Raw genomic sequence first — 12,780 nt, forward strand, 5'->3', positions numbered from 1 at the left:
GTCTTTTTAGTTATGTTACTCACATAAATTGTCTGCTTTTCCTCCATTGGACTCCCTTAGCATGTTAATTAGCATGTATTGCTGGTCTGATCAACATTTTTGCTATATATGAGTAGTTTTGATGCTTCCCTTTTCTCTTCAAACTGTGTTTTTTTGCCATGAAGTTTGCCTTGTGAATTTTTTTGAACCAGGCATGATGTCCTGGGAAAAGGAACTGCAATAAAAAGACCTTTAGTAATGTGGTGGTATGGTATAGGGAGAGGGGAAGTGTTCTGTAGTCTTCTGATTAGTTCTCAGTCTTTTAGTGAACCTGTGCCTGTGGCCTGTAAACTTTATACCTGTTTCTCAATCCCTGCCCCCCATCTTTAGGTGGGACAGAATGGATAGAGGGGTTTAAAGGTGGATATTTCCCTTTGCTCATGTTAAAGGCTTGAGGGAGCTGGAGCTGGATATTTTTCCTTTTCCCTAGGTTACTTGGGCTCTGCTGTCATAGAATAGTTTGTCTTGAAGGCAGGCCTTGTAAAGAACAGAATGTTCTGGTGTATTTCAAAATGACCACTTTTCCCACATTCCCTGCTTAGAAGCACAGAGGGATTTTTCACTGATCTTTACTGTGAGAACGTGATAGGCATAAAACTCACAAAAGTGTATACATGCACCCCAAAGCCCAAACCCCCCCCCACCCCAGGAGTTTTTAACTTTTATATTTGTCTTCTCTGAGACTTCAGGAATTCCTCAATTACAGTTTGGGTTTTTTTACCTTGGTATTTCTTTTTGTGATAGTTTCTGCTGTGGCTCTGGTAATTTATGATTTTCTGTATCTGCCCATCTGTGTCCAATTTGGAGAGCAGAAATTACTCTGCAACCTCAGTACTGCGGGATCTAAAAGAGTTGTTGATGTTCAGATTGCTCAGTTTGTTTACACAAATAACATGGAGGGTAAATAACATGCTGGGTCAACCAGCAAATCAAAGAGGAAATGAAAAAATACATGGAAATAAATGAAAATGAAAGCACAATGGTCCAAAATCTGTAGGATTCAGCGAAAGCTGTTCTGAGAGGGAAGTTTGTAGCAGTGCAGGACTACCTGAAGAAATAAGAAAAATGCAAATAAACAACCTAACCTTACCCCTAAAAGAGGTAGGGGGAAAATAAAAGAACAAAGCCAGTAGAAGGAAGGAAATAATCTAGCACAAAAAGAAATAAAATAGAGACTTCAAACAACAACAACAACAACAACAACCAAGAAAGATTAATGAAACTAGGAGCTGGCTCTTTGAAGAGAGCAACAAAATTGATAACCCTTTAGCCAGACTCATGAAGAAAAAAGAATAATCAAATAGATGAAATCATAAATGAAGGAAGAGAAATAACAACTGACACCTCAAAAATATAAAAGATTATAAGAGAATATTATGAAAAATGGTATGCCAACAAAATTGGACAACCTATAAGAAATAATTAAATTTCTAGAAACATACAACCTACCCAAACTGGAACAGGAAGAAATTAAAAAAAAAAAAAAAAAAAAAAACTGAACAGAATGATTATTAGCAATGAAATTAAATCAGTAATCAGAAACTCCCAACAAATTAAAACATAGGATCAGATGGCTTCACAGGTGAATTCTACAAAAGATTTAAAGAGTTAGTACTTATCATTTTCAGAGTATTTTTTAAAACTAGAAGAGGAGAGAAGGCTTCCAAATTCATGCTGTGAAGTCGACATTACCCAGATAAGCAAAACCAAATAAAGACACTACAAAGAAAGAAAAATAACAGGCCAATATCTCTGAATGAACATCGATGCAAAAAATCCTCAACAAGAAGATATTAGCAAACTGAATCCAACAATACATTTTAAAAAATCATTTACCATGATGAAGTGAGATTTATTTCAGGGATGCAAGAGGGTTTTGTATGGGTCATTATTCACAAATCAATTACTGTGACATACCACATTAATAAGAGAATGGTGGAAACCATCTGATTATCTCAATAGATGCAGAAAAAGCATTCGGCAAAGTACAACATCCATTCATGATACAAACTCTCAACAGACTAGGTCTAGAGGGATCATACCTCAAAATAATAAAAGCAGTATATGAAAAACTCATACCTAACCTCTTACTCAATGGTGAAAACCAGAGTTTTTCCTCTAAGACCAGGAATAAGACAGGAATGTCCATTCTCACTACTTTTATTCAAAAAGACATCTAAATTGGTAAGGAAGAGGTAAAGCTGTCATTCTTTGCAGATGGCATGGTGTACTGTATGTAAAAAACCCTAAAGACTCCACTAAAGAAACTCTAAGAACTGATAAACTCAGTCAGTCCTAGGATACAAGATTAATATACAGAAACCTGTTATATTTGTATACACAATAATGAAGTAGTAGAAAGATAAAGAATACAGTCACACTTAAAACTACACCAAAAATAATAAAATACTTAGGAATAAATTCAACCAAGGAAGGGAAAGATTTCTACTTTGAAAACCATAAAACACTGATGAAAGAAATTTAAAAGTTACCCAAACAAATGTAAAGATACTTCTTGTTTATGGATTGGAAGAACAAAAATTTTTCAAATGTCCATACTACCAAAAGTAATTTAGAGATTTAATGCAATCCTTTTCAAAATACCAACATTTTTCACAGACCAGAACAAATAATCTTGTAATTTGTATGGAGCCACAAAATTCTCCAAATAGCCAAAGCAGTCTTGAGAAAAAACAGCAAAGCTGGAGATATCCCAGTTCCAGATTTCAAGATATACTGCAAAGCTGTAGTAATAAAAAACTGTGCTATTGGCACTAAAATAGACGTATAGATAATGGAACAGAATAGAGAGTCCAGAAAGAAACCCATGCTTATATGGTCAATCTGCAATAAGAGAGGCAAGAATATACAATGGGGAGAAGACAGTCTCTTCAACAGATGGTGCTGGGAAAACTGGACAGCTACATGCAAAAGAATAAAGCTGGGCCACTGTCTGAAAACATACACAAAATTTAAAGATTAAATATCTAAATGTGAGACTCAAAACCATAAAATTCCTAAAAGAAAACACAGGCACTAATTTCTTTGAAATCAATTGTAGAAACAGTTTTCTAGATGTCTCCTAAGGGAAGGGAAACAAAAGTAAAAATAAACGATTGGGACTGTATCAAAATAAAAAGCCTTTGCATAGCAAAGGAAACTATGAACAAAACAAGGCAACCCACTGAATGGGACTTCTCCCATTTATTTACAAATATTTAAATAAATATTCATATACTTACAAATGAATATATTTGTAAATGATATATCCAACAGGGGGTTCATATCCTAAATATATAAAGAACTTAGATCAATACTATAAAAAAACAAACAATCTGATTAAAACATGAGGCAAAGGACCTGAATAGACATTTTTCCAAAGAAGACCTCCAGATGGCCAGCGGACACATGAACAACATCGCTAATTATCAGGATAATGCAAATCAAAACCACAATGAGAGATCACCTTAATAATCTGTCAGAATGGCTATAATCAAAGAGACAAGAAATAACAAGTGTTAGTGAGGATGTGAAGAAAAAGGAACCCTTGTGCACTGTTGGTGGGAATGCAGATTGGTGCAGCCACTATGGAAAATAGTGTGGAAACTTCTCAAAAAATTAAAAATGAACTACTTTATGATCCAGGAATCACACTGCTGGGTAATTTACCCAAGGAAAACAAAACCACTAATTCACAAAAAAATTTATATATCCCTATGTTTATTGCAGCATTATTTATAGTAGCCAAGATAAGGAAGCAAATCAAGTGTCCATTGACTGATGAGTGGATAAAGAAGGTAAAGATAAGGAAGATATTGAGATAAAGATAAAGAAGATACTAAAAAAAATTATATATAGTATATATATACACACATACATACATGCAGTGGAATATTATTCAGCCATAAAAAAGAATGTAGATGGACCTAAAGGGAAAAATGCTAAGTGAAATAAGGCAGACAGAAACATAAATACTATATGATTTCGCTCATATGTGGAATTTGAAAAACAAAACAAATGAATAAGAGACAAAATAGACAAATACAGAGAACAAACTGGTGGATGCCAGGAGGCAAGTGAGGTGGGTGGGAAATAGATGAAGGGGATTGAGAGTATACTTATACTGATGAACACGGAGTAATATTTAGGATTGTTGAATTCAAAAAAAATTCAACAGTAAAGATAGACCCAAATACATAGCATGTAAGAATCTTTGCAGGCACTTGGGATCTTAAATATAGATGGTTTGAGATATGGTGTGCCACCCTTGTTAAATTCAGAGAATTATATGAGTCCCAGATTTGGTAACAAAATCCAGAAAACTATTTAGGGTAAAACAGATTTGTCTCAATTTATAAAGGTAATGAGTGTTTTTAGGTTAGGCTTTTAGTCTTATTTTTTTTTCTTTATAGTGATGGTAGTACAGGAGTAAAATGATGATTTAAAATTTGTGTTTATTTTGGCTACATATCACTGAAATAGTGATACTTTAAGGATTATTTAAATTTGACAATAGTTAGAATAAAATATCTAATGTGTTTGATGTAATTTATAAACCCATTTCATGATATATTCAAAATACTGAAGGGGAAGAATCTACAGCCAAGAATACTCTATCCATCAAGACTATCATTCAAGGGCACCTGGGTGGCTCAGGGGGTTAAGCCTCTGCCTTCGTCTCAGGTCATGATCTCAGGGTCCTGGGATCGAGTCCTGCATCGGGCTCTCTGCTCATCAGGGAGCCTGCTTCCTCCTCTCTTGCTCTGTCTGCCTCTCTGCCTCCTTGTGATCTCTGTCAAATAAATAAAATTTTAAAAGAAAAAGATTATCATTCAAGATACCATTTTAAGTGGGAAGAGTTTCCCAGACAAAAGTGAAGATTCATGACCCCCCTAAACCAGCCCTGCAAGAAATATTAAAAGGTACTCTTAAGTGCCAAAGAGAGACCAAAAGTGACAAAGACAAGAAAGGATCGGAGAAAATCTCCAGAAATGACAAAATATGTATTCAAAACAAAGATTTAAATTTATGGGGGGAATTCTTAGTAATCAAGGTAATGAGGACTGCATAAATCCTGATTCACTCAACATAATTTCCAAAAATAATCCATACAGAAAAGCATGAAAAACAAATACAATTGTATGAAACCTACAACCTTGGCACAACTAGAAAGCAAATGATATCCAAATTTGTTTTAACTTTAGGGAAATATTACCAGCTTACAGTGTGCTATTTTTTCTTTAACTTCTGCAGGTCTTTCACATGAGCAAGCATACTTAACAAAAAACAATGTGGAAGGGAGAAGAGACTTTGTGACTATCTAAAGTTGATTTGAAATCATTACTAAAAAGGGGAAGTCTATCCTAATAAGTACAAAAATTCTGAAAAATACTACTTGTAGGTCAAACAGACCAGCAGTAAAGGACTTAAAATTTATGTGATATTTAAGGAAGTGGTCTTGGGAGGGTAACTGTTTGGGGGAGAAGAGGGCTTTTATAAAGGAAGACAGAGGTGATCGTTTGGAAAATGTTTTTTGAATGGAAAAGAAGGGAAGAGATACAGAAATCCTTCAAGATAAATTTAAAAAAAAAGTACAAAAAGATATTGAATGATACAGAACTCCTCTCCCTCCTGCTGATCCCTTAAAAAAAAGCTTCCATTAAAGAGACCATACTGAATGATCCATCCTCCCACTGCCAGTTCTTTCCATTGCAATTCATAGAGGCCAGTAATTTTCACCTATGCAAACTACTATAAAGAAGAAAACAAAAAGATGATTTATAGCTGTGCAGGTGATGAAGTTGTTGTCCCCAAACAATGGAAAAGTGGAAAAAAACCTGTAAAATGATAACTCCAAGCTGAAACCATTCTCCATAAATAAGTGTTTAGAAATGTGACAGATGAAAAAAATCATTATTCAGAATTTGGAAATACTAAGAATAGAGTTGGATTTTTTTCAAAGGTATAGATGAAACAAAGTGATTAAACTGCTGAAAGAAAAATAAAAAGATAACATTATATCAAAACAAAGATTAAATTACACAGTGACCACAGAAGACTAGATTCAAGTGAAATCTTAAAAAGATTACTGAAGGAAAGCAGGAAGATAACTAAGTCAATGGAAATGAGATAAGATTGTTCAGGGGGTGATGGAGAAGGTGTTTGAAAAGGGAGGTAGATTAGAGAGGTCCAGTTTACATATAATTCCTTGGAGCATCTCACTGTGCCTGCAAGTTCAGAGAACATTGGGAACATGTCAGATGGACACAGAAGATAGCATAGTGGATCTCTCATTGGTAAAATAAAAAACAATTTAAACATCAAAAGAAAAAAGGTATTGATTATAATGCATTGAATAAGGTAGCCTATAAGTTGATGCGGACATGAGTGAGTAAATGCATACATGGAGGAAAAGCAAACTGTCTTATAAAATGCAATTAGTAGTAAATGTAGATATAATGTATTATGAAATTAGAAAATCCCTATTTGACAACCACCACAGTAATTTTTAGGCAAGAATCATGAATGGATTAATGGATCAGTTAAAGTTTGATAAGTAGGATATTTACATAGAAATTTTAACAAGATACTTACTAATTACAAGGGGGAAAATAGTAACTGTATAAGGGAAAAATCTTGACAGACTCTATCTTAACCAAGTTAACATTACCATGACAAATAGATGTCATGTGGATTTTCATGAGAGAGATTGTAGACAGAACATCACTTCTAAGTTGCTCCTGCCAAAAACGTAGTCTAAAGGTAATCAGAAAGAAACATTAGACAAAGTCAAATTGAGAGATATATGACAATATAAATATAGCCTGTATTCTGCACAAGTACGAAGGTCCTGAAAGACAAAGACTGAGGAAATGGTTCAGATTAAAGAGGTTGCAGTTTTGAGAAAGCAACAGCTAATTCTGGATTGGATCCTGCACTAGCAGGGGGGAAAAGGAAATTAGGAATAATTGAGAAATTTGAATAAGGCTTGTAGATTATAGTGCTATATCCTTGTTTTCTGATTTTGATAATTGTGTTTTTCTTTGTTTTTAAGAAAATATTTAGGGGCAAAGGGACCGTATAACCTCTACTTTAGTTTGTCCAAAGGATTCAGGAAAAAAAGTGTGTGTGTGTGTGTGTGTGTGTGTTTTATTTAGGGAAGGCAGTCATGGTAAAATGTTAACAGTTGGGGAGTTTGGTTGAAGATAAATGAAAAATGTGGAATATAAAGTTAATTTTATGTTACTAATTTCATATAAGTTGCTAGCAGTAAACCAGTGTTTTAGACTAAATGCTATAGATAAAATGAAAAAAATACTTCATTTATGAAAGTTGAAAGTGAAATATTAATATTTCTAGTTTTCAATGTTATGTCTTTGGTGTCATCATTGAAATATAAGTGTGTTCTTGTACACATTTTTCTAATTACTGGGAAAGCTCTTTTAGACCTGTAGTAAGTTGGAGGAATAGAGAGGACATTGTTATAAATCGAGTCCCTTCCTCTACTAACTCCTTCCTTCACCTTGAACTTCTTCTTATTATTAACTTAGAAGAAATATATATTTTTTAAAGATTTTATTTATTTATTTGACAGAGAGAAATCACAAGTAGATGGAGAGGCAGGCAGAGAGAGAGAGAGAGGGAAGCAGGCTCTCTGCTGAGCAGAGAGCCCGATAAGGGACTCCATCCCAGGACCCCGAGATCATGACCTGAGCCGAAGGCAGCGGCTTAACCCACTGAGCCACCCAGGCGCCCCAGAAGAAATATTTTTGAATAAGTATTTTTGGAAAGGATAATAGGGACTGGCATACTCTTTTTACTGATAGTGAACTATAGTTTGTTGTTGTTGTTATTTTACTGATAGTGAACTATAGTTTTTTCTTTTGTTTTGTTTTAAGATTTTCTTTATTTGAGAAAAAGAGAGAGGACACGAGCAGGGGGAGGGGCAAAGGGAGAAGCAGACTCCTGGCTGAGCAGGGAGCCTAATGTGGGGCTCGATCCCAGGATCCTGGGATCAAGACCTAAGCCAAAGGCAGATTGAGACACACAGGCACTCCTATAGTTTTTATTTTAACAAATTTTCTCTAATCATGCTTAATGGATATTGTGAAGCCGCATTACTTGTCTCAATTTTCATGCTTTTTCATAGCTCACTTAATTTGCAAGCCTTAATTTAGAGTAAGAATTATTCTTGGAATAAATACTTTGTTGATTGTCATTTTCTTTCTCTTCTTCAGTATTAGAAGTATGGGAAAACATTTCTGACTAAACCTTTGCTAAACTCAGAATTTTAGTACAGCAGGTACATCTAGGTGCATCTCAAAACATAACTGCTTTCAAGTTCAGTATTTTAATAAGGGTATTCTTATATTCATTATATTCTTAAAGTGGTATGATACAAGGCCAGGATTCTAAGAAACAGTGTCACAATCAGTAATGAAAGCTTAAAACTTTTTAATGACAAATATTATGTAAACAAAGTTGATATATAAGTGGGAAATTTGGGAAAGTATTTGTAAAACATAGTTAATATAGCTAAGGAGCTTTTACTTAGATAAGTAAAAAAAAATCACAAAGTATGAAATGGCCAAAAGATGGGCAATATAGAGAAAGCAAATCCCAAATGACAACAAATATAAGAAAAATATATCTAACAATTACTAGTTAGGAAATGCATATTAAAGAAATGAGATTTTTATTTTACATCTATCATACTAACAAAACAGTTGTACCATTTATATGAAAAAATTATGAAAGAGTCCATTAGTATACCATTTGACATAAAGGCATATCCACAAGGTGTGGTTGAATGACTAAAATAAAATAAAGAGTATTGATAGAGTCCCTGTTTTATCAAATGCTGACAAAATCCCTTATTATGTATACATGTATATATGAATATGGTTATATGAGCTTGCATAAAAATGTGGAATGAAAAATACTAAGTGAAAAACACTGGTTAAGGGGTTTATTTTGGTTCAGGGGAAAGTAGGGAGGCAAGTATAAAACACTATTTCCATATATATATGCACTTATATAAAATATATATTTGTATATTTATATTGTAAGGATTTTTTTTAAAGATTAATTAATAATAGATTTATTTTCACAAGGTGAGGAAAGGAACCATTAGGCACATGTAGTGTTAAGAGTGTTCCACAAGGAGGGAAAATAGAAAAGTTCCCAGGGAGGAAAGTAGCTGGTGGTTAAGGAAGACACACACACATGCACAAAAGCACACACACAGACACATGAATGAGGCTTACTGGATGTAAAGGAGAGTGATGGGAAATAACTTCAGAGAGATAGTTTGAAGGCAGATAATTTATTTTGTTTACTTAATGAGTTTGGATATTACTTCCAGTGCAGAAAAAAAGCTCTAAACTTCTACTTAAACAATTTGATGTAGGTTTTAAAAATATCACTTGTTTATCCAAAGGATACGGGCATAGTCATTTGAAGGGCACATGCACCTCAGTGAGGGAAGAAAGGACCTGAGAATAGACTGTAACAAAGGGGTGAGGTAAGTGGACTGCAGGACTGGATGCAGGTTAAAGAATTTCTGGAGAGAGGATACAAAGCGGGAGAGCTAGATAGGAGGCAAAGTGGAATACATGAAATTGAGATTTTGGAGGTGATGTTGATGAAGTTCTAGAACCTAGATGAGGTTCAGTGGGCTGAGGTCTGGAGCCGATGACCAAGAAGGAATTCTTGAGACATCTTTGGTGCAGAATGGTGGTTTATTAAAGCACGGGGACAGGACCCGTAGTCAGGAAGAGCTGCTGTGGGCAGGAAGAGCTGCTGCCCCGGGTTGTGGGGATGGCAGGTTATATACCCTGTGGTTGGGGGAAGGTGAGGGGGAGGAAGGTTTCAATGGAGTTTTCATATGCTAAAGAGGGCCTATAAGGTGCCAGGACGTCCGAGGCCTACCTGAGGCCTTGCCCTTGCGGCTTGATCAATGTTGTCTTTAGACCAGCCATTAACATTAAGATAGTTGGGAGACTTTTTGGTGGGGTGTCACAATCCTGCTATCAGTTGTCTTTGTTAGTGAGATTTAGGACATTTGTAAGCCAAGGGAGACTCCTGTCTAGCAGGATTGTGAACTCTGCAAGTTAACTATTTGCTTATTGTTCATGGCAGTCAGGGCTGCCTGAGGGATGCTACACATATACTGAGGGGGAGCAGATAGAGAGGGGGGTGCAAGGTGCCCCTTTTGCTTTGTCTTCAGCCAGCCTCCTGCTCCCTCATCAATGTGATTATTGGTGATGGCAGAGTTAAAGGTGTGACAGTAGGAGTGGGTGTTTAACATGCGGTGGATGTGGATCATTTGGAGGTTGGGGGATGGTTTTGCAACGATTTTTTTTTTTTAAACTGGGATACTGAAGTCACCAGTTATAAGAGTAGGGCTAGAAAGGGAAGTACCAGGTGAAAGATATCAGTACATGAGGGGGTCACATGGGCCCTTCACGAGGACAGTTATTGAGTGGTTTAAGTTTCATGGTGTGAGCTTCAAAGTACCTGGGGCTTTGGAAGGGGAAGGAAGGAAAAATTACTTGTAAGATAGAATACGGAGCAAAAAGGACTTACTTTCCCGCTCTTGAGCATAGTAGATGTAATATTTAAAATAGACCAACAAATATTGGTCTCTGTTTGAGAGGACTTCAGGTGACAGGTTTCAGTTGGAAACTGGAAGAATATTCAAAGAAAATTTTGAGGACACTGGGGAATTTGTTGACCCTAGACTGTGAATTTTACACTGGATGATAAGGGCCCAGTGGTCAACTGTGTCCTCTTGTTTTCTGCGTTCTGCAGCAGACTGGCAGCCAGGGATAAAGGAAAACTTCCTCAGGAGAGTGCTTTCTGAGGAATTAGAAGTTAAACGTGGAACACTAGTCTTGCGGCAGATGGGGGAGTAAGAGGCTCATGTGGAACGTGAGGCTACGAACCTTTTTCAGCTGTGGAATCTGACTCAAGATTAAAAGAGGCGTCATCTTTAGGTAGCCTGTATTCAAGTACTGCTAATGCTTTTACTAAAAATATACCTTTTTTTCTTTGATCGTCTAGGTTACTTTTACAAAGAGGAAGTTTGGATTAATGAAGAAAGCCTATGAACTTAGTGTGCTCTGTGACTGTGAAATAGCACTCATCATTTTCAACAGCTCTAACAAACTGTTTCAGTATGCCAGCACTGACATGGACAAAGTTCTTCTCAAGTATACAGAGTATAATGAACCTCATGAAAGCAGAACCAACTCGGATATTGTTGAGGTAACACATATATCTAGTAATGCCTGAATTGCAGACATGATTATTTCTTCCCTTTAGTAACTTTTAACTGCCAGATTGCTTCACATCCACATTTAAAATCCGTTTTATATATATATAAAATACATAAAAATATTTTAAAACATATATTTTATATTATATTTTATATATATATAATTTATTTTTTTCTCCAAATCATTTCTTGGGATGATCTGATTATTGTATAATAATGTATATATATTTTTTATCCAAATCATTTGTTACAAGGATCTGATTATTGCTCTGTCATGACCCACTTAGGCTATAAACATATCCTGTTTATTGAGACAAAATTAGGCTATTGTACTGTGTAGAGCAGTATAATACAGCATTTTATCTATGATTATTTTGTATGCATTTTAAAGTTAATATTATAAGAAACTATATCACTTGGGATAGTATGAAGTTACAGTTTTAATATGCCTTAATCATTTTGTTGCATCAGTGACTACCCACAATTTTAAACACTAATGAAATGGAAGAAAATGACAAAAATAATGCTTCTATTTTGTGAATATTATTTTAGTTGTGGGGTGGGGAGAGATTCTTCACTTTTTTTTTCCCTCCTTATCTGTTGTCCTTCAGTATTTCTAATAGTTCTGCCAACCTAATTAAAGTGAAAATAAAAGGAATTTTTTGGAATTTTTTCCATCTTACTCAGAAATAGGTTTCAAAGCAAAACCTTCAAAAAAGAATCTGTATGCCTTCCCCTATAATTCTTTCTGCTGTAAAATATTTTTATAAAAGATAATTTTCCATTTATATTTCTAATGACATTTTAAATTAGCTTAATACTTTTGTCTTTTTTGTTTACATTTAGAGGTTCTGTTTCATTTTTATTCAAAAAAGGAAATTTTTTTTCCCCCACTACTTTGGCTTTAGTTTTATATTAGAAGACTGTTTCAGTAAATTAGGGATTTCCTTGTGAAAATACTAAAACCGTGTGAAACGATGCGGAATTAACCACAAAGGAAGAAATGAAATCCTAATGTAGATTTTATTTGAGTAATTAAAATTAAGATAAAGATTCTTTAACTATTTTAGTGTACAGGAAGCTAATTTACCTGCCTCCACTGATGAAATGCATTTTAAATTTCCTCTATACCCTACACTACTGCAACCATTCCTTTTTGGACAGTAATTGATTTAGTTTGTTACTGTGGGGGAAAAAAATCTGCTACTTATAGTTAAAAAAACCTCTGTTACTTTTTATCAGTTAACCAGTTGTTTGCAGTGAGAAGTAAAAGCATCTTATATTACAGCTACAACTCATCTCTGTTGCTTGTTCCCCACAGTTTTATTTAAATGGCTCTTTGCTATGAACATCCCCTGAAATGTGTATGAAGTGTTCGATATTGCTTTTGTTGTTCACTTCAGTTAAACAACCTGATTACGTCGTAGCCAAACCCCTTAATGCAGTTGTGATTGTATCAATTT

At 34.9% G+C, this 12,780-nt stretch overlaps 1 protein-coding gene across 1 annotated transcript in view; it reads left to right on the forward strand.

Moving 5' to 3' along the window:
* The window catches only part of MEF2A (myocyte enhancer factor 2A), a 75,063-nt gene that overhangs the window by 50,807 nt on the left and 11,476 nt on the right, over nucleotides 1–12,780 (forward strand). The window contains exon 4 of the mRNA XM_059418481.1: nucleotides 11,104–11,307. Coding sequence (XP_059274464.1) covers nucleotides 11,104–11,307 — 204 coding nt within the window. The remainder of the gene's footprint in view (nucleotides 1–11,103; nucleotides 11,308–12,780) is intronic.

The sequence above is a fragment of the Mustela nigripes genome, chromosome 13, assembly GCF_022355385.1.
Source record: "Mustela nigripes isolate SB6536 chromosome 13, MUSNIG.SB6536, whole genome shotgun sequence".
NCBI classification, from domain to species: Eukaryota; Metazoa; Chordata; class Mammalia; order Carnivora; family Mustelidae; genus Mustela; species Mustela nigripes.